The sequence below is a fragment of the Osmerus eperlanus genome, chromosome 6, assembly GCF_963692335.1.
Source record: "Osmerus eperlanus chromosome 6, fOsmEpe2.1, whole genome shotgun sequence".
Classification (NCBI taxonomy): Eukaryota; Metazoa; Chordata; class Actinopteri; order Osmeriformes; family Osmeridae; genus Osmerus; species Osmerus eperlanus.
Window position 1 is genome coordinate 16,477,589 of NC_085023.1, and position 26,245 is coordinate 16,503,833.

At 43.6% G+C, this 26,245-nt stretch overlaps 1 protein-coding gene and 1 long non-coding RNA gene across 2 annotated transcripts; one reads left to right on the forward strand and one right to left on the reverse strand.

The window, feature by feature from the left end:
• Positions 1-15,489: 15,489 nt before the first annotated feature.
• Positions 15,490-22,375, reverse strand: cdc42ep3 (CDC42 effector protein (Rho GTPase binding) 3). The gene is made up of 2 exons (XM_062463916.1): positions 22,043-22,375; positions 15,490-17,396 (listed from the first exon to the last, which is right to left on the reverse strand). Exon 2 carries the CDS (start codon positions 17,200-17,202, stop codon positions 16,018-16,020), a length of 1,185 nt encoding a protein of 394 aa, XP_062319900.1. The 5' UTR covers positions 17,203-17,396; positions 22,043-22,375; the 3' UTR covers positions 15,490-16,017.
• A 260-nt stretch (positions 22,376-22,635) lies between these two features.
• LOC134022414 (uncharacterized) lies at positions 22,636-25,679 on the forward strand. The gene is made up of 3 exons (XR_009930645.1): positions 22,636-22,743; positions 24,882-24,957; positions 25,180-25,679. It is a non-coding gene; the product is annotated as an uncharacterized LOC134022414 (long non-coding RNA).
• Positions 25,680-26,245: the final 566 nt, after the last annotated feature.

The window sequence follows — 26,245 nt, forward strand, 5'->3', positions numbered from 1 at the left end:
TTAAAATGGGATAACTGGCTTCATCAAAGGTCGGTCGTACATTTGGAGTTGAGAGAGCATGTAATTTCCACTCAAATTCATTCTGACCTCAACCAAAGGTTGAAATAAGATGGAAAGGAGCCAGGAAACGGGTTCGGCCATGAATATTGTATGTACCTGAGTGTGAGGCAGTGTGTAGTTGTGTGTGTTGTGTGTGTGAGAGAGAGAGAGAGAGAGAGAGAGAGAGAGAGAGAGAGAGAGAGAGAGAGAGAGAGAGAGAGAGAGAGAGAGAGAGAGAGGAGAGTATGTGTTCATGTGTGAATGTGTATGTTTGTGTTTTGTGACTGACTGGGTTTGTTTGTGTGTGTCTGTCTGTGTGCGTTGGTTTGTATGTGTAGTGTTGAATGGTGTGACGAAGGCAAGGTCAGGGCAGCTCCCACAATGCATGTGTAATTGTGCGGTAATACCTCAGTGCTTTTATTTGGCCCATGTGGCATAAGGACCTTTAGTAACAGATTGAGATATAGTTTAATTTATCATTCGAGTTATCAAATGACAGAAGGATGGACTGGAGCATATTTACTGCTTAGAAAGCACTTTGGTTCAAGGTAGATGTCATGTGACCTGTGCTATCTGTCCCTTTGTTATCATGATTTCTGTCATTTTTGTTTGCTGACTTGTCTCTTGAAAATTCGTAGATTAAATTAGAGCATGTTTGGGAAACGCACGTAAGAAATATCGATGGTTTCGTTATTTTGCTTGATCGTTGCTACGATCCATCGTTATCGGGAAACACACCCCTGGTTAGTATTGGACAAACATTCTCCAAGCGTTACCAGGGGGTTGCAATGCAGATTATTACTGTGAGAGTTGTTAACTTGAGGATACTGTGTATTTTGCAACCTGACTGTGAGAAATTGCATCAACCTTCACACTCCAACAACCTGTCCCCTCTTTCTCTCTCTCTCTCTCTCTCTCTTTCTCTCTCTCTCCCTCTCTCTCTCTCTCTCTCTCTCTCTCTCTCTCTCTCTCTCTCTCTCTCTATCTCTTTACTCACGTCTCCTGTGTGCTTTTCTTCTCTCTCTTCTCATTGTCATGGGAACGGTAACCCCACAACCTTTACTCTGCTGTTATAGTGCACTTAAGAGTCTTTACTTGTGAGTGCACATTGATGTTGACAGCTATATCTAGCCCAAGGAACAGTCTACGGTTTCTTAGCATTATCAAAAAACACTTATACTTGATTGTTTAGAGAAGCGTGTGGACTGTATAACACAAGGCACATCAACACTCCCAGACAGTAAAGATGCGAATATAGTCGAGTGTTTCCCCTAGGTCTTACTTTTGTTTTGTACTCCAGGGTTTGCCTTTAATAATAATTAAGTGTAGATTACATCCGATTATCACATTTGACCTTGAACTCCAGTCTTCTATAATGCTTTGTAAGCATACAGTACAGTCAAATGATGTGCAAAATTGTTTCTTTGCTCTTGTTAAATGGGTTTAGGAATATTCAGTCAGCTGTGCTAATCATGTCTGATGAAAGCTTTTTTATTTAATTGAAGATTTTACTCAAAGCCTGCAATAGAGAAGATTGCTGTTCAATGAAGTCATCAACACAATTGATTAGGCAGGCACATCTGGGCATAATCCAATGTGATATAAGCAGATGAATGTCATTTTGAAAGCCTGTTTAGTGGTATGTTTTTCTGTCTACATCATAAGGAAATCAATGTTCTCAGTCAGGTGAATATAACAGGATGTGAGTTGTGAAAAATGGATAATTAATGAAGTGAATGTTTGTCAGACACTTGTGGGACCCATTTTTTATGTATACAAATAAACGACTTTTCAAGTTCAGACTCATTAGCTTTAGCAAATCTTTTGTAAAGAACAAGTAAAGAATAAATTTTTATTGAGTGCACACTTTGCAACACTTTTTAAAATAAAACTGCAACTCAAAAACATGTCGCAATGTTCATGCAACTTTCTCTCAAAATATTTAATGTAAAAATACTTTATCTCTTATTTTATAGAACTGTATTTTGCATGTATAACAACTGTACACTCTGACATATTGTTTCAGTAGAATAAAAACACAAATTTCTCACATATGAACTTTGAGAACAGAGCACTGTGTGTTGCGGTGTTGAAACACATCTACCTATTTTAAGAAATAGTAAGAAACAAAAGCGAGAATTTACATGAATCCCAGATTCATGTCTTGAATCATTTAAAGCTATTTGAGAATCCAGCAACTTTTAGAATCATACCAGTGAAAGACTATTAGTTGCCACAAGGACAGACAGTTTGAATTGTTTGACCCAGTTTTTACTTCCTACATTTACATTACATTTATTCATTTAGCAGACGCTTTTATCCAAAGCGACTTCCAAGAGAGAGCTTTACAAAAGTGCATAGGTCAATGATCATAAACAACGAAATAGCCCCAAAAACATTGTGAGTAGACAAAACATGAAGCATACATTGTGAAAAGCAAATAAGTGCCAATGGGAAGAAACACAAGAGCAGTTACAATTAAACAACATGAACCTCAAAAGTGCAAGAGCGTACCTGTAGGAAAGCAAGCAACAATAATATAATTCAAAGCGAGTACAAGAAGTTAAATCAGTTACAACTAACCAACAAGAGAAACAATTCCCTCAATAAGAGTTGAGGGACTTGCCTGTGCCTCGGCTCTGAATGCACTGAGAATCCAGAGACCTATAAAAGGAGCTGAATTGATTCTAATTTCAGGCATGGCTTTTAAAATGACTTTATAACGTTCAAAAGGTTTTGTGATCACCGACAGGGGCCAAGGGAACCTTTTTTCATCTCTGCCTTGTCTGAGATCTGTCATACTCTTGGGTTGCCAAAATAGAAAGAAAAGTCCAGTTAAAAGGTTTATGCTGAGTGGTTGGCTGAACAGCATTCAAATTAGGAAGGTAGCAGCACTGTAATGAAAGCAAGATGTGAGGTTGTGAACATTTTCAGTAAGTCAGCACTGAACCCTTCTGAGGCTTGAATCAATTGAAGGTTAATCAAACCAATATTGCTGAGACAGGGTAGTTGCAAACTATTGGGTTTACTGGTGATTGAACTTCACAACAGTTCCCTTAAAAAGATATATTCTAATGACAATGGCCTTAAGTCACTGAGGTCTAATCAATGACCACACTGTCATGAATGTTTTAAAATGTGTAGTTTGCAGCACCACTAGGCATGCATGTAATTGTGTTCATGCATTGTGATGACATAAGTACACTGTTAATGTGCATTTGTTTGTTCTTTGTGTGTTGTGTGAGAGCCTGTGTATGTTTTACATGTTTGTGTGTGTAAATCCAAGTATGTTTGGAAGGGTAGAAAGTGATCATTTACAGTCAACACCATTGGTATGGCTCATTTTACCATCTCAATTAGTTCACAAAAGTGGTTGGTCTATGTGGCTAAGCTTGTTACAGTACTGGTGAAGCAAAAGCAGAGAGGCTTTAGGCAACAGAACAGGGCTTGGTTGTCATTGAATGTCAGTCATTGTGATCTGTGGGCCAGCAGATGAGAGAATCAATACTATGTGCCTTCGATAATTCCCTACGGTACACTCGCAACTCTTTGACAGGTCTGAGACATGTCTACAATGCTCAGAAAGGCTTTTTGTCTTATTACCCAGGACTACACACAACATAGTAGAAGTAGAAGTAGAGACAGTATGTCTGTACAACTGCAGCAAGGTACGCATATTGATCATGTGGATTGGCGCTTGTGCTGTGTTGTGACAGGAGAGAGACGGCAGACAGCATGTCTGCTGCCAAAAAACTGTAGAATGATGATGTCCCCTGACACTCTTCTAAAAACAAAGCCTGCTCAAACGACACAACAGGGGAACACAAGGCCTCATGTCTCACAGCTCTACGCGCGAATGCTTCCCAGGGAAATGAGCCAGTTCCCACATTAACATTCATTTCTAACCATCCTTTGTTACAAGAATGTGCACCTGGGATTGGAATTCCACGAGAGGAGATGAACAGGAGGCTTGGATTTACCATACTGAAGCAGTGTCTCCCAAAAAGATGGTTGGTAATGAATAATAAAAATCCATCTTTGGTTGTTATTATGCATAGGATGACAGAGCGAAAGGATGACAGAGCGAAAGGATGACAGAGGGAAAGGATGATAGACTGGTGGGATGTCAGAGTGATGAAATGACAGTGATGGGATGTACAAAAAAAAAATCAACTTCAGCAAAATATGCAAAACTACAATTATCCTGGAGCAAGACACCTTACAGTTTGTGTTCTGAAAGAGACAAGCGTGTGACTTTATTTCTGCTGCAGCAATTACATAGTGGTTCTTGTGTTGCTATGGACACAACACGGTGCCCTTTCCTTCATTGTGACTGCCTTTTGGGAACCCTTATAGAAATGTCGACAATCAGTGAATGTAATTTCAATCAGGAGAGACCTGGGATGAGTGAAAGATGTTTATTACAGACTAATAAATGTACTATGGTGTTTGGAGCTTGAACCCCACAGGGAATTATATAGATCAACGGGCGCCTGCCCAACGCCCGAAGAAGAATCCCCCACGGAGTCCAGACACTGGTGGCGGTGGCGGCAGCCGACGACCAATCGAGCCGAAGACTGAGGCAGGAACCGGGTGGCGACGGGGTGGTGGAGGGTTGCGCACTTGATAGCATGGACAAACTACACAGGGAGAGAATCATATTTAAAAGCACGGATCATGTGACACCATTAATTGATAGCGGGAGCGCTAATCGACCTGAACCCTAGTGACCGCCCGACCAGGGAACGGGGGAAGGTAGGGCGTTCTTAGCGGTGTGCAGCCCGAGTGCAGAGATCGGTCTTGCCTGACTGAACTTGCGCAAGCTTCATTTCTCCAGCCCCAAGGCTAAATGGCTATATATTACTGGTGACCTATTTTTGATTGAGCTAACAGTGATTCTCCTACAGGTGACAGCAGCAACATATCAAAACAGACTAGTATTATGATTTTATATTGATTATAGTATGTCATTGGATTATTTATAATTATTAACTGCACAGTTCTGATCTGGTAAAAATGTGTCTAACCAATATTTGTATTTAAATTTTTTAAATGTTTGATCATGGATTATTTGTATTTTGTAATAAGATGTTTTGAGATGTATGAACACTCATGGCAGTGGGGATTTTACTTAACATTTAACATTTCAGTTTAATTTATTGGACTTTGTTTGCTGTGAGAAATACACCGTAAACCTTTCTAGACTGGTGTTCAAAATCATCATACACTTATCTCTGACACAAAGCAACATTTCCACTTTTAGGTAAAATGGCCTGCTAAAGTTTAGTTGCTTAGTTCAAATTACAACACAGCATTGTCAGTGTAATTTGTTTGCCTCAAGTCCTCTAAGGTTGCTCTGATGATAATACTGTAACTACTGTGCACTCATTTTCCCATTGAATGCCAGTCATTGCTTATCCATGTCTCAGACCCTATGAAAGATTTGCTGCATAAGAGATGATGATAAGTGAGAATGAGTGTCCTATAGTACATTTAGATAAAGTACATGTAATAGTTGTTGTTTTTAAACCTTACCCTGTACAATTTTCACCATCTAATTATTGATCTGGGTACATTTGTATTCAAGTCTGTAGTGGCGGGTCAGACACCAACCCATGACTATCATTATAATCAGCAGGGTGAAACAGTGAGGTCCTCTTATCATGGACAGCCACCAAGTACAGCCACCAAGGGCATGAAGGACACTTGTTTACAGACCGCTACAGAGCCAACAAACTGTCTAGAACCAATAACATACCAAAGGTTGCTTACCAACTCCACACCCCTCCCCCCAATGACACCCCGCGTACCCCACAACCCAAATGTAAAAGTGTTCATTTAACACAAGGAATGTTCATTTTACTTGTGTGTTTTCTAGGTCCACCATCAGGAGATGGACCTATATAAACACTCTTGTGCATGGTGTGATGATATCTTAGTATTTAGCTTGAGGAGCCAGGCTACATGGAGAGGCAGTAGGGACACAAGAAAGCCCCTGGATGCCCTCCAGTGGGATCAGAACACCCACATCTCTCCCTCAGCTACCAACAATGTGCCAGATTCCATCAGCTCATGTGGAACACATGAGAAAAATACACCTGAAATTCATGCTAGTCTTACAAGCAAGAGACAGTTCAGGCTTTTTCCATGTGGCACAGAGTAAAACAGATCTACACAAATGTAGTACTATTCAGTCCAATAATCCATGAAGCAGATATGATTTAAAGTACAGAATATTTGAATTAGTAAGGTGGGTTCTTTCTTATAGGGACTGCATACAATGCTGGCTGCTGTGTTTGTCTACTCTAGTTAATGGCATAAATCGTGGGAAATCATACTGACAGTAGAACATATATTTTAAGACTGTGCAAATCATTTTCAACCTATGTAAACTGAAACCTACAATGCAATAGTTTGGTTCTCGACAAAGACAGTCTCGTCCTCTCCAATATTCTGATGAAAAGCATAAACAGTACACATAGATTTCAATGTGCACATGATAGACTCTGTGGTAGACTATCAGACGTGCTATATACATCTGTTCATTTCCTGATATGAGCACTAGATGGCAGCTCAGTTTTACTAATCAGCTCAACTCTAAGTACTGTAACAACTATAACAACATCCCATTTTTTCTTTAATTCACGAGAGATTAGACACTACACTACCTTTGATGTCGGTATAACACCGATACGGTTTGTAGCTGGGGGGGACTATCACTTTTAACATAGACTTTTACATAATTCTACTATTAGTAATTCTTTGTTCCATGCTCGAGGCTCGCGTTGATTTATTTGAAGTTGGACCATGAATAAGGAGTGTGTCTGATTATTTCCTTGATCTTCAGTGTTTTAATGTTGTGCAATGAGATTCTCATCCTGAGCAGTTTGTAACAGGTACACTGGGAGGCACATAGCAACACTTACAATTACAGTTGCAATTACACACACACACACACACACACACACACGCACACACACAAATCACACATTTCAAAGCATTACAGATGGGCTTTAGACACATACATTTCTTACAAGAACAACATAACTGTTGAAATGAAAATAGGTATGAATAAGGGTGAATTAGCATACATCAACGCCACACGGAAAGCTGGCAACCCTATTACTGTTTCATTTCAAAAGTGTATTTTGTTCAAATGAAAAAAAGGCTTTAAAACCAACATCCATTTTGCTGCAGTGAGATTGGATTGGAGTCATATGGAGACTGTATTGTGACTGCTCCACTTTGTGAGTTATTAAACACTTCTAATATGGCTTATGTAATTTAAGAAAGCTTTCTCGGATGGGATCATTTTGGGGCTTTAGAGGATCAGTTAGCATGCAAGCATTAAGCTGTTTTAATTTTCCTCATAGTTTGCTGCATTAGCACAGGGGCCCAATGTAAACATGAACCAAGCCATGAAAGAAGAACCTGTTTTAGATGGAATAGTCCCTAATCTGGTTTCTTTTATTCAACATTTACTCATCTTTTCTTTAACTTTTCAGTGTTATACAAGTTCTTATATAACCTGTTTTTGAAATGTTAAAGATTTGATAACGGGTTGACATGATAGATGTGAAGCTATGAATAAAAATGTAAAAACATTGAGTATCAAGATATGGAACGGAGCATCGTGAACCTGAAAGTTAAGTGGAAACAACTGTTCACAGGGGAAGTGAGGTGTCCACACACTGCCACACATGCAAATGTGCCACCTTGTGCTCCTGTTTGGTAGCCTGTCAGTCCACCCTGGGCAGGGAGGCAGGATAGTGTTGAAGACTGTGCTGGATGTGTGAACATTTAACTTGTCTAATATTGCATCTTCATCTATTTTCAACCATCCTTTCACCTTAATCTGACCTGACAGCCAAATGTGTTTAAAGGGCCAGTGGAATCTTTTAGAGGCTTTTCACATTTTGTTTTACTTGGAGAACTTCCCAAAAGTGGAATAAATGTGTTTGTAATTCTACTCCTAGCCCCACTTATCCACTTTACGTCAGAGGGTCCTACCTATTTCACATAGCTGGCCAGGCACATCCAGCAGCCCCTGCCCACCTTCCTGTCTCCCTTTGTACGGCTCCACGGACCAATAATCTCAAACAGTAGCACTTGTTTCTATTTACCCCCACGAGCCCTTTTTAAGAGCCTTGTGTTTCTCACTGCTAATTAGTGTTCTGACCAAGGAGCTTGGCGACTGTGACACTGTCACCTCAGGTCCTGCACAACCCAGGGCTCCGACCCCAAATCAGGGTGACCCAAGCATGTGACATATTTGGTGACTGTTTCGGACGTCTGTGCAATGGAACTCTTCTAATGACTGGCTGGCACGCAATAGGGTCGTTAGCCAGCCGGACGAATTAGCAGGTTGCATGCGAAGGACTTGGGGTCAAGCCAATTTGCAAAAATGGTTTAGTAATTTTCTTTTTTTCCCTTTTATATTCGCTCCCTCTGTCTACACTCTGTGAGGGAGGGAGGCATAATCAGAGTTAATCCTATTAGTAAAACATAACTTTTGTTAGAGCTTTAGCCTAACTGACTGAACATTAACACAGTAGCTTACATTAACCAACACTGAGGCACATCACAGGTGGCTTGAGTTGAGTGAGTGGATTTACTGTCTTACTTACTAAGATAGCAAGATCATCTTTCAATGCAACATTGTCTTTCTCTTTCCATAATGCTGATTTGTTACTCATAGCATGTGATCCCTGTGTGGGATTCCTCTATGAAACCTTTTTTCTGACTGTATGTGGTTGCTGGGACATAAAAGAAGAGGTTCTAGAGCTGGGATATAGGTTATACCTGGAGGTACCAGTCCAGCTACATACAGGGTCATCAAGTCTGAGGTTAAGCCCAACCCAGCCAGTCTCTGATGGCGCCAGATTAGGAAGATTTCCAACTGTGAAGGGAAACTTTTCAAAGAGGAAAATTCATAGAAAATTGAGTATTGATTTAATAAGGACTAGTTAATCTAGATTAAAACATGAATGGCTCAAAATGTGAATAACATATTGCCGGCTTTGCACTAACCACATGTGTCACATATGAGACATCATGATATTCTGTATTAATAGACTTATAACTGTAGTATAGTTCCAAGAATTAGCAAGTAGCCCTGCTATTTATGCCTTATCGTATTTGACATTTCGAAATATTTTTGGAATGTTCCAGTTAAGTGGTCAGACAAATCTGGGTGAACGAGGCCTGGATGTGGTGCTGAAATGTGAAACAAATGTTAATCCTCTCTGACTGTGAGTATTTATCGAGACCACGGGTGTTTCCAGACTAGAATCACCTCTGGGTGATAAAACACAAGTTGGGTTGTGAATCAATCAATCAACCATTGACTTCCTGCAAACACTAGAGGGTGCTGCTAGCCATTGCAAAGTATACTGTAAGTACTGTAGGGCCCATTTTAGTACCAGGTATTTCTTCACGTCAAATCAAGTTGGAGAAAAACCGGCCTAAGGTGGTGGTTTTTATTTAACCTTTTATTTGTTGTTTTTGCTTGTGATACATGCTGTGCCATAAGTCATCATAAACGCAAACAAGACAACTGCAAAACTTGTCAGTGGCTGACAAATAGCTTCCAGGAATCTGGAAGGGACTGTTAGAACACCATGACCTCTCCTTGCCCGAGGTAAGGTCAGAATGGTCTTCACACGTCATTCAACTGGACTTTAGCAATCTATCTTTGGCTTCTTCTCAGAAAGGCATCTTCCACCAAAAGAACATGCATCTGGGAAACCTCACCTCTCTGTCTTACCCTTTGGTCTTTTGGAGAGAGTCGTTATGTAAGAGCTGACCTCTACGTGATGGATGTCCAGTATGACTTCTCATATTTGGAAATATGTTTGATACTCCCATGATGGTGACATGAATATAATTTTTGTATGTATACAATTTGTGATATCATACAACAAACCTACGGTTTAGAGAGTTAACGTTGAGTGGTTGACATCTCAATGTACTGTATGTGCCATAATCCTTCAACTATATGACTAGAGCCTGAGGGTTCTCTGGCTTTTGTACCGTGCACTGGCTGTATATTTGATTTATAATGCCTAGTACCGGTAAGTATTTTCTAGCTCTGCATTTCTGTCCTATGAGTAAATACCCAGGGCACATAGGAACTCTGTGTCCCAGAGTTCCTCAGGTTTCTTCCAGACCTACCCCATGCTGACTTCCCTTAAGAGCTGGACCACACTCCTCTTAGTCCTCTGCTGTGATTGACAGGTCAAGGGTAGGGACCAAATAGTAGCTTATGTGTTGTCACTTTTTACAATACACCCCCGTGTTGGCATGTGTGAACTAGAAACATTTAGCAGACTTGCTTTACTTCACCTTATGTTTCCAATGGAGGCTCTCACGCTCAGTTAGATCAAAGTTTACTGTGAGATTGACATACTTATTTATTAGCCTCACGTACACAGCTTCTGTGTGCAAACCAAAAGATATAGCCATCAGCTGTGGCTTCTTCGAAAGGCCAGAAGAACCTGCCTGTAATGTCTCGCTGAAGTGATTGCATGACAGCCCAGTGACAACAACTTACAGCAGTCTGGGGCACCAGAGGAGTCCCCTGAAGGAAGAGGGATCAGGAAGAGGAGAAGGAAGAAGAGAATCACAGAGTATGGTCTTACCTTAAAAGGCAGAATCGGTGGTCTGCAGGGCCATAACAGTTGGAATGCAGCCCGCTGACCTGAACACTCCATTTTGAGATGGGAGAAAGGGGCAGATCCACATTATGTGCATGCGTGTTGCAGTGGATTCCCTTTTTCATGGTCTCAATATTGGTTATGGACAGTAAGATGAAGTGATCACTGCAGGTAATTGCCAACAAAATGCTGTGAATTAGTCACAGTCTAAAAAAGGTAGTTAAAAGGGTTATAACAAAATATGAGGCTCCATTGTGAAGTTGGTGTCTCTCATTTCAGAAGCTATTCCATACATGCTTACAGAGCACACTAAGTTGATAACTATATCACCACTCCACTTTGGGATTTAGAAAGGTGACACTGGGGCCTTCTTTACAGTAGTCCAATAAGAGTGACAGAAGTGTTGCTGTGCTCAGTGATTGCTGCCGAAAGGGGGGTGAAGGGAAAATAGAGCAAGTGATGTCACTCTGGCAGGATTTGAACTATATTTATAAGTGGACACTTCCCCCTGACAGTCTACAAACCTTCCTGTGGTTTGGCATCGGTTGAATTCTCCCGGATGGATTTTGAGGAACCATCTCAAAGAGCAAAGATAGAAATACCTCCACTAATATCTGAATATAGGCCATCTTATTGGACAGACGTGGCCTACTTGAATTGGGCATCTGTTGCCCTGCAGATGAGCAGAGCAATTCAAAATACTGCATGTCAAAATAGAGCTGAGGATGATATTAGAATGCATCACATGGCCAGAGCTGTCTGTGCCAGTCTCTTGCTATGCCTTTTGAGGACAGTTCAGATATAGTCCTACTGTACTGTGCATACATTACCTCCCTCTGACTTCTGTCACAGAGCCATTCTGTCTGAATGTGGGATAGACATGAATTATTCATGCAGTTTGCAGTGTGAGGGATGTCATAAATGAAGCAGATTAGCGGGCAAGGAAGAGACATTAGGCACGACTGCCGCTGTGTAGTGTCTCACCAAAGCCTTCCTGTATAAATCACCGTGAGCTGACAGGCCTACACAGTGTGGCTCTCTGTGTGTCTAACTGCAGCCAGAACTCGGTGGCACAGTGACATGCGTCTGGGTGAGATGAAATACGGGTCATGCAACATTGGAAGCGCAGTGCTCTGTGAAATTATAGTTCTGTTGAGTTGCGCCACACACTTGTAAAGTCGAGCTTGTGCGCTATGGCCGACGCGATGGTAAAACCCTCGCATGTAAGTGCTACTGTACAGCCCATGACTATGAGGCTGGATACGGTTCAGTTTTGTTTCTTCGGACATATCTTCATCAATGTTAAGGGTTCTTGTGTATTTAAGTGGTGCTGTTGTTTGGGCTGTTTTGGGGAGGGCTGGACAGTGAGGTCCTCGTCTGGAATGATGTCTGGTTCTCGTCTTGTAATCTCGCCTGCAATCGTGACACTGTTCCAGAGTTTGACCTTCGACCTCCAACCACCCTCGGCACAGCATCCACGTGCCAAAGATACAAAACTCCCTCTCCATGGAAACATGGAGCAAAACAGTCATCAACACTGTACGGCTGAACGTTTTCATGGCCTGGAGACCACACTGGCCGCGCGCTCGCTTGTGTCTGCTCTGCGTCGCTCCTCTCTCCTTTTTATTGGCCCCCCAGGGCCAGCATACCACGCTCTCTCTTTTGTTGTTATCAGTCTGAGGTGAGCCTGGGGTTTCAAAGCACTGATTCAGCAGCTTTTTAGGGAACACTTGATCCCTGCCTTCATGCTCTGCATCCCCAAGCAATCTCTACAGTGCGCTACCCTGACTTGACTCTCCACGTCCAGGCATTACACTCTGCTGTACGTCCACTTCACTACAGTGAACAATATCTCTGTCTCATGTCTATACCACAACCATGGTCCTTTCCTGATTGGACGGTACAGGAGTCAAACATCTATTGTCGTTTTCCCACCCGCATAAATAGAGAGCAGTCATGTTTGGGTTCATGTTGTGGCACAGGGGTTACGGTGGAGAACAAGAGCACCTTTCTCCTCTTAACTGTCTGCTGTCTGTATCGAGGGCCAGAGAGCAAGGAAATGTCCTGTTAAAGTTTTCCCCACGTCTGCGCTACCCGGCATAGCACCGCTATGAGAGGCTTTCTTAGTATTACCTCCATGTAAGAGACAGTGTGCACATTATTCTGGACTCTGGTGGAGCTGGGTTGGAAAATTTCCTCAGGTTTGAGTTATGCTTTCTTTGGCACCCGCGGCTACCGGACAGAGCTTATTCATGTGAAAGCTGACAGCTACACCTTGCCTCCGGATACTGAACTGAACTCCCATGATCTCCAATACAGGACTGCTTGAATGTGATTCTGGGCTGTTTTGCATGTTCTAAGGTATTGATGTTTTGAATGATAAAAGTAACCAGTTAGCACATCTTTTGTGCATTGAGATAATTAGTATGGAGTGATTTATGGGTTACCATGGTTTATTCCTATCTACTGTATAGGGAGTTGACTGTATGAGTTGTCTTTTGATGACAGAAATACTGTAGCTATTGGTGAGTTCCCACAATGTTTGCTCATGTTTCCTGGCCATGTCTCTTGTAAGAATCAGTGGGATAAGTGAGGGAGTAAACATATTTATCCACTCATGTTCTGCTTATTCCCAGCTCAGTGCCACAGCATCGCCAAGCCACAGCAGCAAATTCACAGAATTGAGTTGAAGTTGAAGTTGCTGTTTTCACACAGCGAGTGAGCAAAGCAGTCTGGGTAAATGACAGGGGACCAGGTGGAGCCAACGCCCCTGCCGCCTCTCTCTTTCACTTTGATGGGTCACTAATCTGGCTAAGCCAATTATAATGCCCCCTGCCGTTCCAGCAGCTAAAAGACACTTGTGTTTGGCTCCCAAGCAGTCAAGTACGCAAACATGGGGAATAAATCCTGAATACAGCCTATTGTAGTGATCACATTTTCAGAGGTCGAAATTCAAGCTGAAAACAATAGGGAATTCTGGATGGCGAGAGAGAAACAATTGGGGACATTGTTGTGGTGTGTCATATGTCTGTGGGTGTATCACAAGCCAAATGAGTCCTTGTGCTGCCTACTTGTGGTTTTCTGTTTAGTTTATGATATTCAGGGGTTTTCAGGACTATTAGTCTGTGGTGATGAGGAACACCGAGTTCATCCAGGTCAAACCCTGGCCACCTTGGCCCTGGCCCTCTTCCAATAAATAAAAAAACTCCAACCATGCTATTTTCAACCCTGCATCTATATATAGACACACAATCTCTGGCATTCCCAGTTTCTCCCTTGGGGTCTCTGAGAAGTCTAGACCTCCAGATGGAAAGGGCAATCTGGGGAAGGGGACTTGCTGTAGCAACAGTCTAGCTGTAGGTCGGGGTTGAGATTAAAATACTGAAAGACTGAAAAGAGGAAATGATGGAAAGCTCAAGTTTTGACGGTGACGCCCTTTTACCATTTGGTTGCAGAAGAGCCACATGTTCAAGAACACAATGCTTCACTATTAGAGGATAACCACAGAGACAAACATTTCAGCAAAAGTATTGGCACTTTTAAAACCAGATTCACATAAATTTGATCTAAAGCAGTTATTTAATACATGACATATGGTGTGCTTTTAGCTTTCAGCTGTAGTGTGCGTGAATTGGATTAAACCATTTCTGGTATTTCCTTGAAGAGTTTTGTTCATATAAGCATGTAGAACACGAACGTGTTACATAACATACTAAACTTTGGGTACATTATTGTCTGTAACCAACGCTTGCCAACTTCACATACGTAGGCCCACGCTTGTTGTCTGAAGACAGTCTTCAACTCAATGACGTACCATCCCAGGTATAAACACAGTCATTATCTCCAAGCCAAGGTTTCTATTACTCGTTTTTAGAAGTTCCAGATATACAGTGTGTGAATCCTAAACCAGGGATTTTCCAGAGACGGAAGCCTCTGCTAGTGCATGTTGGTTCATGTCTCTGCTCACATCTGCTTCCGGCTTGTTTATGGACGTGGTGAGGTTTTGATGTGAAGAGGAGACTTTTACCATATTGATAAAATGCCTCGACAGAAATGAAGTCAAACACACTTAAGCCTTTGCATGTGAAATCAGTCTGCAGACACAAGCACAAATGTTAGTGCGGCATGTGGAGAGCACAGGAAGGTCAGTCCTTCAGGGGGTAAAGAGCCCTCTATGTAGGCACAGGCAATCACAGCTGTTTTGCCCTTTCAGCCTGTTGCATCAACACTGCTGGGTCAACACCTTTTTATCGTGGCAAGACAGAAGAGAGGGCCCATCCATCTCCTTGTAAGTTTTTAGTTTGTCTTTTACAGCCCCCTCCACATACATCCAGGGTTGATAGATGAGTGACTCTGAGAACAAGCCCGTCCCCCTCCACTCGAAACAGCTGATTTATGTCCGGTATTGGACGCTTGTTCTCTGTTACTGGAATGCTGGGAATTTTAAAGACCCCCTCCTCTGCTTGTCCTATCCACACGCAAACCAACGGGCCAGACGCCTGCATGGGCGAAATAAGGACTGCTATCCCACCAGCTCTTCCACTGTAGGGCAGAGTGGGAGAATGTAAAGAATGCCTGAGGCAAGAAAGAAAGCCATTCTGTCCATCGCTCTATCTTTCAACCTATCCTGACCCCTTCTCTTCTCTGTGCTTGTCTACCTCCTGGTCTTTCTGCTTCACCTATATGCAGACACATCCCTATACGTCCTCTCTCGCTTAAAAGTACTTTTCATTACGTTTTCTGGAGTCAAAGTGTTCTGCTTTCCCTACCTTTTAAAATGAATAATGGGACAAAATAAGACAAATGTATTTATTCGTGCCACAAAACACAAATATATGCATAGGACTTTTTATCGGTTTAAAATAGTATGTGACAATATAATAATGTGAGGAACAAAACCGTGCTTTTGCTAAACACATTACAAGTCACACAAAATGTATTAACATTACAGGGAAAACTGGTTGTGTATCAAAGCAAGAGCAACCACAGAACACACTCTTAAAAGTACCCTTTTCAGGTCAAGTTAAGAACATAATACTAGCCTTTAATCTTAATTTAATTGCGAAATCAAAGGCACAATGGGTGTGTTTTAGCACTGACTCAAAAGCACATGCATCGCTCATGCCTGCCAACACAAAGGAAAAACAAGGTAAAGCATCAACACTCCATAGAAGCAAGAATTGTTTCTTGCGTTCAAAGTATCAACATAAGGAACTCTGCCTATTTAGCTCATTTTCATCCCAAAGATATGCAGGCAACATGTCCATTCTTTCAGTAAGTTCATATATATCCCTTTCCCCTTCGCGTCTGTACACAACACTGATCATGGCCTGCTCTTGGCCTTGGGATTGTCCATGATGTTGAGCACATCGTCCAGGATGGACGGCCCCAGATCCAGTTCGAGAGACAGCATTGACCCTGTGATCTGGGAGAGGGACTCCTGTGACGCACTCTTCTCCTTGAGGAACTCAAAATCCAAGTCGCAGATGCGGCCCTCTTCCACCCCACTGTCCCTGTCCACCCAGTCTCCGTTGCAGTCAGGCACATCCTTCTCACAGCACAGAGTAATGTCACTGTTGAAGCTCCCATAGCCATTGCAGTTGCCATTCCCGTTGAACCCGACATTGCCATTTGAAATGTCATTGTTTTGCCCTGTACCATTGAAGTCTCCATTGCCATTATAGGTCATTTTGAGGCTATCTTTACCAATAACGTTTCCATTGCGGATGTTTTGGATGTTGGTGTTTTCACTAAAGTTCCCATTCCCATTGTAGACACCATTGCCTCTGCTGTAATCATTGAAGCTGTTGTTGTCTTTGCACATTCCACTGCTTTTGTCGTGTATGTAACGGGAGGGTGGCTTGTTAATCTCGTTTTCCACATTGTAAATTGTATTGCTTTTTTGAGTTTTTTTCATTGATGGCTTCTCGGGTTTCTCCAGTAGATCAAGCAGGACATCAGGTCTCAATTGGTTGCCGGTTGTTTTGGGGGCGTGGTCACTGCTGAAGACCTCCATTGAGCGCAGCAGGGCGTCCATCTGCAGGATCTCCAGCTCACCAGGGCTGTCTGTGGCCCTCATGGGAGTTGTAGGCCCTATCATGCCCTCCAGGGGCTCAGCAGGAAGGGAGAACATGGTGGTGGATAGGAGGGGCAGGGTGAGAGCCTGGCAGCCCCCGATGGACGGGAGGGAGATGGCGTTCTTCAGAACAGGCGAGGGCGTCTCTGCGAACGAGGCGTCGGACGCACTGTTGGCTCGCAGGAATTCACAATGGGGGCTGTACTGTGGACGGGCCATCTCGCCTTTTCCACGGAGAAGCTCAAACTTCCCCTGAAGGAAGGACATGTCCCCAAAGGCATCCCTCTCCCCGCCCCGGCCGATGTGGATGGTGTGGCGGAAGTCCCCCAGTGGAGGACTGATCATGTCTGGGGAGAGGATGTCCCTCAGGCGACATTTCCTGCCTTTCTTGCTGTTGATGGGTTTCAGGTAGATGGGTGCTTTGGCTGGCATTGTTCTTGCTATTGAACTCAACTCAGTGACGCTTGAGAAATAGCAGAGGGTATTCCAAAACAAAGAGTTGGAAGGTTTTGCCACTCGGAAGATCGTCAAAGATGCTAGAGTCACATTCTCAATGATAGGAAAGCTTTGTGTTTTCCAATGATTGCCTCAGTGTGATTGTAGGGGATCAACAGGGGGTTCCTTTTCTGAGGAAAGAAAGTAGAGAAAGCCAGAGGTTAGATTATTTTTTCCATTCAAAAACACTGCAAATAAGGTACACTGTTTGCCACATACACGTCTAGTATCTAGAGCGCACTGTGCTTCTGTGGCATGTTGCATGCAAAGATGCTCACGCAAATGTAGCAGTTTACATTCCACCCAATATTTATGTGACAAACTAGAAGTCAGCATCAACAGATTTTCCGACATCTCCCTCTCTTTCTTTCACACTGATCTGCCTCTAGAGATCTATACTCTCATTCCCTGTTCTGCCAGATAAAGATATTAAGTTACTGACACAATGCTGCAAAAATAAACCTTCCAACCCCTTGGAGTGTCCTCATCCCCCTTCATCTTCATCATCCCCCTCATCTTAATCATCTCCCTGCATCTGGAGAGAGTAAAGAGAGAGCCAGCTGAGGGGACAGGCAGGTCTTGCTGCTGGAGCTTGACTTGAAGGGCCAGCTCCTGCATTGGCTTCAGCTCCACTGATGAGACTCTCTCTCCCTCCACCCCCAGGCTCCCCTCCACTCCACACGTGCTAATGTAGAACAGCTGGACGGCAGATTGGGTGAAGAGAGGCAAGAGAGCTTTAGTGGGATCAGAGCGAGGCAAGCGATAGAGGAGAGGGCTACTGCACAGACACGCACAAACAGAGAGGGAGAAGGAGAGTGGGGGAACATTACAGAGTAGGGGTTGGGGTGCTTCATGGAGGACTGACACACAGATTACTGGGGTGGATTTTGAAAATACAAGGATAAAGAGGCTGCTTGGATATGGAATTGTATACAGTGCCCACCAGAAATGCTTGCGTTCCAACGATGTATTTCCAAAATATTTTGTGACCAATGTTCTTTTGTGTGTGTGTGTGTTAGTTTTTTTAGTAGAAAGATCAATTAGGATGAATTTGGATAGGGAAACAAGATAGAAAGGGTGCTTGACAGAATGTATCAGCCTTGGAGAAAGGGAGAAAGGCTCAACGAAGAGGGGAGTCGAGGATGAGTGTTGGGGGCAGGGAGAAGATGAAGCAATGGAGAGAAGGGAGAGTGCTTGCCCATTTATAGACTTATTTACGTGTAGGAGGTCTGTCAGTAGTGACCCTCTCTCACAGAGTGCACCGCTGCACAAAAGTGCCTGGGCGGCCAAGTCCACCCAAAAGAACTAAGGAAACAACCACATTCCAGCTGCAGCAGAGCCCATCCACAGCCGACACACTCCTTATCAGAGCCCTACGAAATGTGGCACATTTCTCTTTTAGCAGGGCGTGCCATAGACACTTGAGTGCATATGGGTCTGGATTACAGACCGGATGTCATGGTGACTCTGAAAACAAAGAGAGCATAATCTTCTCCACAAGTCATAAAGTCCGAGTTTTGTTGTTTGGGTTTTTGAATGGTTCAAGAGAAGAAGGGATTTTACACAGCATGTGCTGCGTGTACTGTACCACAGGCATGTTCAGGACCTGCCTATGGTACATATCCTTATTAAGGGGAATCGTTGAGAATAGGTTTTTAAACTCAAATTATCCTGACCGTTATCGAGAAGTTGAGAAAATGTTGGCAGTATACTCTAATACTAATAAACTTGTCAATACTAAGTCCTTTGCTGCTAAATATACCCATGACCCGCATGATGGAAGGATGGAGAATGTGTTATTGTGTTGAACAGCAGCATGGCTCTCCAAGGGGCTGTGTGTGTTTGAGTGTCGGAGTGAGTGTTGGTGTTTGGATGAGGTGCTTTACTAGGCTCGTGAGAGATAGCAGTTTGAGCGTGTGCCATGCGTGCGAGAGAGGGAATGTGTTTGTTTTGTTACTGCTGTTTCTAAGCGTATGCAGAAGACAGAGAGAGAGAGAGAGAGAGAGAGAGAGAGAGAGAGAGAGAGAGAGAGAGAGAGAGAGAGAGAGAGAGAGAGAGAGAGAGAGAGAGAGAGAGAGAAGACGAGGGAGGCTGCTGCAGTGTTGGCCAAGGTAACAAAAGAGAAGGGATCCACTGGCTTACAGGATTGGACCACTTTCACTTGTTGTCTCACTGTTCCTTCCTCTTTCCTTGCTTCCATTTGACCTTGGCAGTTGAAGCACACTGCAGCTGTGAATTGGGCCACAAGAGCAAGTAAGAGAGCCAGACAACAGCCAAACCTCCCGAGCCAGTCTCCCATGAGTGTCCACGTGCCTTTGATGCGCAGATTCCGGTCATGTCATTCAATCCTCCTTAAACCCAAACTACACAAGGTCACTGGAACAGACAGCAACAGTCAGACATATATCTATTGATTTTCCGCCATCTCTAACATGAAAAAGACAACCTACAGTGTCCAGGAGAAACCAATCACGATCTGCTATCCTCATGGGGCCTTCCAAAATGCACAGCTCATGTGTTACTATAGAGGATAACAATGTTTTGAAATCGATACTATAGATGAAACCTTTTGGAATTCTTCATCCAAGCTCAGCTCCCCCACTTCCTCAAACACCTCCCACAGCGACATCTGCGGGGCATCCCACCCAAGGTCAACAGTTGGGACTCATGAGATGTCAGCTGGTGAAGGGAAAGGCTGACCTTTGTCTCAACTATCCTTGTGTTCTCGTTTGGCTTCATGTGGCAAACATGATAGGAATGTCAGAGGCCACCAGTAAAAAAACAGGAAGCTGAATGCTACTCATCTGACCGTTCCCTACCCTGCCATCCTCTTTGTGAGGCAACTGATGATGACACCATGGTTCTGTCAGTTCATTGGCCAGTCACACCAGTCAAACTAGCTACTGAATGAACTCATCTGATCTAAGCTTTGCTGATTTCCAGCAGTACAACAACAAAGGAAATCAAATTACAGAAGCATCTGGGGGGAATGCCTGAGGCTGGCTGATTCTGTGACTCCTACTTCATCTTGGTGAAGGTGTTAGAAGTTGAGCAGGTGTTTGCTGGTCTGTCTCGGACACCAAAGGCCAGATTTACACTTGTGATTTGGAATGCGGCCCAAAAAGAGCAGGGGGAGCATGGAATTGGCACGTGCTCAGTGCCCCGGCCAGGCCCAGCCCATGACGCCTCTGCAGAATGCGGACGTGGATTTCATTTACACCGCCAGGGAAGGAGGGATGCAGTGGCGCCGACCTCACAAGTGCTTGCTGAGCGACGATCCAATCAGTCAGAGTGCTGGATAAAGTCACTGGGTCAGCTGTGTATGTGCGTGTGTGTGTGTGTGTGTGTTGTGAGATGAGATCCGGAGTTACATCAGACTCTTAGAGCAAGGATGGTGCTGAGACTTGTGTGTCGTGATCAAGGAGGTTATGAGGGGGAGTGGGAGTCTGGTGATTAAAGACTCATTGCTCATCTCATCTTAATCGTCTGTTTTGGAGAGACCTCCCCTAATCAACAGTCACGTGCGGCCTATCTAGGTCAGCTTATTCTTACAACAAGTGTAACAGTGTCATAGTCTAAATAAGTGCGATGATGACACCGTGCAGTTAGGTCTCACGATACACAGAAAGACACAATGGGCAGGGATGGCTAAAGGACGAAGACGTTGGTTCGAGCAAAGCAACTGCTACAATTTGGACCGAAATAAACTGTTACTATCCACCTAACTATCCAGCCTTTAAAGTAATTTTGGCCTCACAGCATTCCATAGTATTGACTCTACCTAAACTGATTGACAGTTCCATCCATACAATATCATGATGGATCATAAATCATTAATACAGGAAGGCATGACAATATAACTGAAGCATTTCATACATAATGCATTTTCAACCTGTAACCCATAACCCCCCTCTGGCATGTCCATGAATAGACCAACGACCCTCTCTTTTGGGATTGTTATAAAAAGATGGAGCACATACCACAGAGAGTAATGGTAGCCTTACAGAATGGTCCAAGCTGTTTTGTTACATAAAGAAACCTCAATTATAGGCAAAGTTCTTCCTCCTGGGGCCTAGTGGTGGGCTGGAACCGTAGGGAATGGCAGGGCGGAGTGTGTGTTCTCCTTGACTTTCCCTCCGCTGTGCCAGCCCACCCCTCGCACCCAGTCACCAAACGCCACCCACTAGCCTGAGCAATGCTCTCCAACTGTCTCTCAGTTGTCCTTGGCAGAGGGGGGGGGGGGGAGGGAACGACAGGAGGGAAGGAAACCATATAAAAGCATATGAGACATGAAGGAAACGTCAACACCACCGCACATGGGTGATGGGAAGAGCACCGACGCTGCTCGATGGTGAGGTTAAGAGAGCAGGCTCGGGAGACCTCGCAGCCAGCGGGAAGCCTGACTAAAAATGCCCCTCCACGAAAGTGGCGGAGGTGTCAGGTTGCCCCGAGACGCCGTCGCTTGTCCTGTTATGTGCAAACAATTTTGCTGAGCCAACATGTTGAGTACATTTTGCAAACGGTATATCTTGTTTAGCACCTATTTCTCACCTGAGTTGTTAACGCGCACATATTGTCACTATTTATCCATCTAACAATGCAGCTAACACAGCAAGCATTGCATCTAGCCAACTAACTCATACAAAGACAAGCAGCTCATCAATGAAGTTAAACCAGACCTTATCTACTTACATAAGAGCAGCAAATACTGAGGTAATGCTGGTTATCACAGCAGGTAACATAACAGTTCTGCAATCCCATTCCTATTCTCTCTTACCTTGTAGTGCAGCAGAGCTGATCTCCGGGCTCCAGGCAGTAGAAGTTGTAGAACTGTGAGCTTGGCAGTCCTAGAGTATGTGGAGATGGTGACTGTGAGATGTAGTGTTTTCCTTTTTTGCCTGTCTGACACTGATTTGCCTTCTGTACACGTTTCTGTGTGTAAGTGTGTGTGTGTGTGTGCGCGTGTGTGCGTGTCTGTCTGGTAGCTCTGTTCTGGGGACTTATACCGGACAGCTGTTTAGGAATTCCACTCAGACGGGCTCTAGTCCTCTCCAGAGCAGTCTCCTCCTACCCTTAAACTCTCTCTCTCTTTTTCTCTCTGGCCCCTCTCTCTCTCTCTCTCTCTCTCTCTCTCTCTCTCTCTCTCTCTCTCTCTCTCTCTCTCTCTCTCTCTCTCTCTCTCTCTCTCTCTCTCACTCTGCTCTCTCTTTACAGTCTGTCTCTTCCTCTCTCTTCCTCTTTTCTCGCTCTCTCTCTTATTCTGCAGCACCTGTGCCTGTCTGTCTCCTCCCTACCCACAGATATCTGTTGGTTGAATCCTGGTGGGGATCCTTCCTGGTCCCAGGTCCTCTCCCTGGTGGGCCACTTCTCTTTCCCCTGGGTGGGCAGCTGTCGGCTGGGATGGAGGCCGGTCAGGAGACGCTGTCTGGTTCTGGTGCTTGTCTCAACAGCTATTCAACAGTCCTGTGTTGTGTTGAGGTAAAGACGGTATGCTGCCGCTCTGTAAGAAATCCCGCCTCTCCAAAACAGGGCTGTCTGTGCTCTGACTCCCCTTCCCACTTTCTCGTGCTCTCTCTCTCTCTCTTTCTTTTCTCTCTCTCTCTCTCTCTCTCTCTCTCTCTCTCTCTCTCTCTCTCTCTCTCTCTCTCTCTCTCTCTCTCTCTCTCTCTCTCTCTCTCTCTCTCTCTCTCTCTCTCTCTCTCTCTCTCTCTCTCTCTCTCTCTCTCTCTCTCTCTCTCTCTCTCTCTCTCTCTCTCTCTCTCTCTCTCTCTCTCTCTCTCTCTCTCACACACACTCACCTTCATAAAACATGACATCAAAAGCTGTCATGTAAATCTGAAAGTTAGACAGCAGATACTTTACTGGCTTTAGTCAGGGGGCTGTCTCTTTCTCATGCTCTCTGGCTCATTCTGCTGCTCACGCTGTCTCTCTCTCTCCTTCTCTCCTTACCTTTCTCGTTCACACGTTCACACTTCTCCACCCCTTCGTACCTCCGCTGTAAAATGTCGAACATTCTCACGCTGTTTCCCTTACTATTATCTGAACGCTCTTCACTCACTGCTCTTGAAAATAGTGTATATTCCTTCCACATGTGTTTTGTGGTTAACATGGGCTTTATGGCTGAATTAGTTCATTACTGCAGAACACTGCAGCACTGCAGCACCAGAGGACATTCATTAATTGGCTGATGGGTTTAAGGAGACCCACTTGGTGTGTGTGCATGTGTTTAATTGTCTTCTCTTTGGTCAAGAGGCAGGGGTGACCATGTTTACAGAGTTTCACTGTTACTGTGTAAAGCCTCAATTCTGACACCCTCCAGTCAAGGACATAAGGAACGTGTTCCACAACATTAGTAGATTATCATGCAGCTCTTCACACCCTGCTCCATTCTCCCCCCCCCCCCCAAAAAAAAGCCTGTCACCTAGGAAACCAGCTCTGTTCCGCTGTGACGTCATTGGAGACAGAGTGCGAGGGAAGGAGAGAGAGAAGGCGGGTGAAGCGGGGTCACAGAGAATGTTTGTGTGTTTAGTTTGTGATTGTGGATAGTTGTGAGTGTTTTTGCGAGTCTAAACACATTATACTGATGCTCCTGTCATGTTGGATGTAAGCTGTGTCTGAGCACACTCTTAAACACTAACCACAAATTCCCATTCCTCTTCTCTAAATGTAACATACATAAATTATTCTCCAAACACTTTTTTTTCAAAAATCTAATGATGTTTTATGAGATAGATCTGCCAATATACTGACTTCTTGTGAATAATGTGTATTGCATAAGAGTATTTACTGAAATTATATATAAATGCTTGTGTGTTTGTGTGTGTGTGTCTATGTGTGGGTGTGTGTCTCTGTTTGAGTGTGTGTCTATGTTGTGGGTGTTGCATGTCTATGTTGTGGGTGTTGCATGTCTATGTGTAGACAGCTTACAGTTGCAGTCACCCTCTATTTGAGTTAAACTGCATCATTTGGCACAGTTTAAACAGCAAGCCTTTTAGAATGGTGGTGCAATGCCGCTCCAGGGTGATGTCACTGAGCGGGACACATGGCCAGCACATGATCAGAGATGAGAACGCCACACTGTCTTCTTCTTTCAAGACACCGCGAAGCAGCGGAAACTCCAGGGCTGGAGGGCTTGCTACTGCACCAACTAAAAATAACTCCTCCCAAACGATAAACTGTAAGAGAGGGAGTAATCTGTCAGCGCAGACTTGAAATTATACTCACACTCAACGTTTTTAATGGGGTTTCAGATTTGCAGTGTTTTAATGTTGTTGACACTGTAGCGTTTTCTAAGCATACTCTCACAGGCAACCGTTTGAATGGAGGAATGGGCTTTTCCACTGCCCTTCGGTGCTAGTCTTCCCATTTGGCAACAGCCTTAAATATAAATATGCCAAACACCAACTCCTTTGAAGACATACTGTACTGCATATAATGCCAGGAATAAAGTTGTCAAGTGTCGTTCGTTTTTTTCCATCAATGTTATGTTTAACGTTCATTTAGGCTGTGTTTTGGGAGAAATTACTCCATTTCATCCATCAGATTGCATTTGCCTTGGCTAGTATGTTTGTCCCTTGAATAAGAGGGCTCTATGTGTGTGTGGTTTGTCTCTCCAGCCCTGTATGTTCTGACTGAACCACTACTGAAGACACTTCCCAAAGACAAACACACCAAACACTGGGCTCTCAGGAGGTAAACAAGCCTCACAGGCCCATCAAACTGAAATGTCTGAAATTATACTTTTTGCCGACAAAATATCTTATTCAGCTGTCAAACCTCTTATGTTTACTTAATTCTACAATCCTTATACTTTCCTAGTCAAATTCCTTCATTTTACATACCTTATACTGTCATGTTTTTTATGTCCGGTTCTCTCTATTCCTAGTAATCAAGTCTTGCTCATCCTCTTTACAGAAATACTTGTGATGCACTCTAATGAAACCTGGATTTTGCTGAATGAAAAATGACTGCATCAGGGGAGTAACCTGTTTCTAGTGTTACCATGACGCTGCCCCAACCATTCTTGTACAATCTCAGTATTGGATTCTTATTCTGTCTTGACAGCTCATCTACTCTCAGACAATCAACACATCCCCCCTCCTTTCTGTCTTCCACCTTCCCAAGCCGGCTGCAGAGATAGAAGCACTCACACCAGCCAGAGTGTTAGATTCACTATTATCACATGCTAACTGAGGGAGTAAAATTGAGAAAACTGAGGTATTTGGAACAATAACAGAAGAGGCTGTTATTATGGGATGAATGGCCTTTTAAGAGAACAGCACTGAAATAATGCAGATATGTCAAGAGATTACAATGAAAATCCCCCCCACATTCCCTTCTCTCCTGGGGCTCAGAGAAAAATGTTCTCACCCATAAACTGGTGACATTCTTGAATAAAATCAAGATTAATTTAACGAGGACAAAATGTTCTCTCTGTTTTCTTGTTTTCTTTGCCATCTCTGTCTTCATTGTACATAATAGTTGCCTATGCTGAACTGTAGAGTCCTGAGGACTGATGAAAGGCCACTCAAAAATGAGTAATTTTTAGTACTATCGGACCTGCTCTAAGGCTCTTGTCTACAAATGTTTGTCATGTGAACATTCATTTCCAGATTGATGGTAAACATTTCATTTCATGTTTTCATCTTCACTGGGAGGAACCCATTCTGTGGGTACTGGCCAACTCTCTGAGAGAGAACTAGAAAGCAGCTCAAAGACTTGTGTGGAAAGATGAGGGCATTGTGGGTTGCTTAAACACCATCTTGCTCTGTGGCCATTTTCCCTAAATGATTCTCATGTGCAGATAACGGTCAGGAGCTGTCTTTCAGATCACAGGCGAATGCAGTAGACCACACACTGTAGGGGCAGAAGACTTCTGGTATTTTCTTGTACACAGTACGAAAGATTGAACTGTGAACTTCACCAAAAAAGTAATTGCCTAGACAGCTGTATCAAAATCCTACTACTGCTAAGAAGAGAT

What these genes read in the sequence shown, in the direction of transcription:
- cdc42ep3 (XM_062463916.1), bottom strand. Translation starts at nt 17,202, where the DNA reads ATGCCAGCCAAAGCACCCATCTACCTGAAACCCATCAACAGCAAGAAA.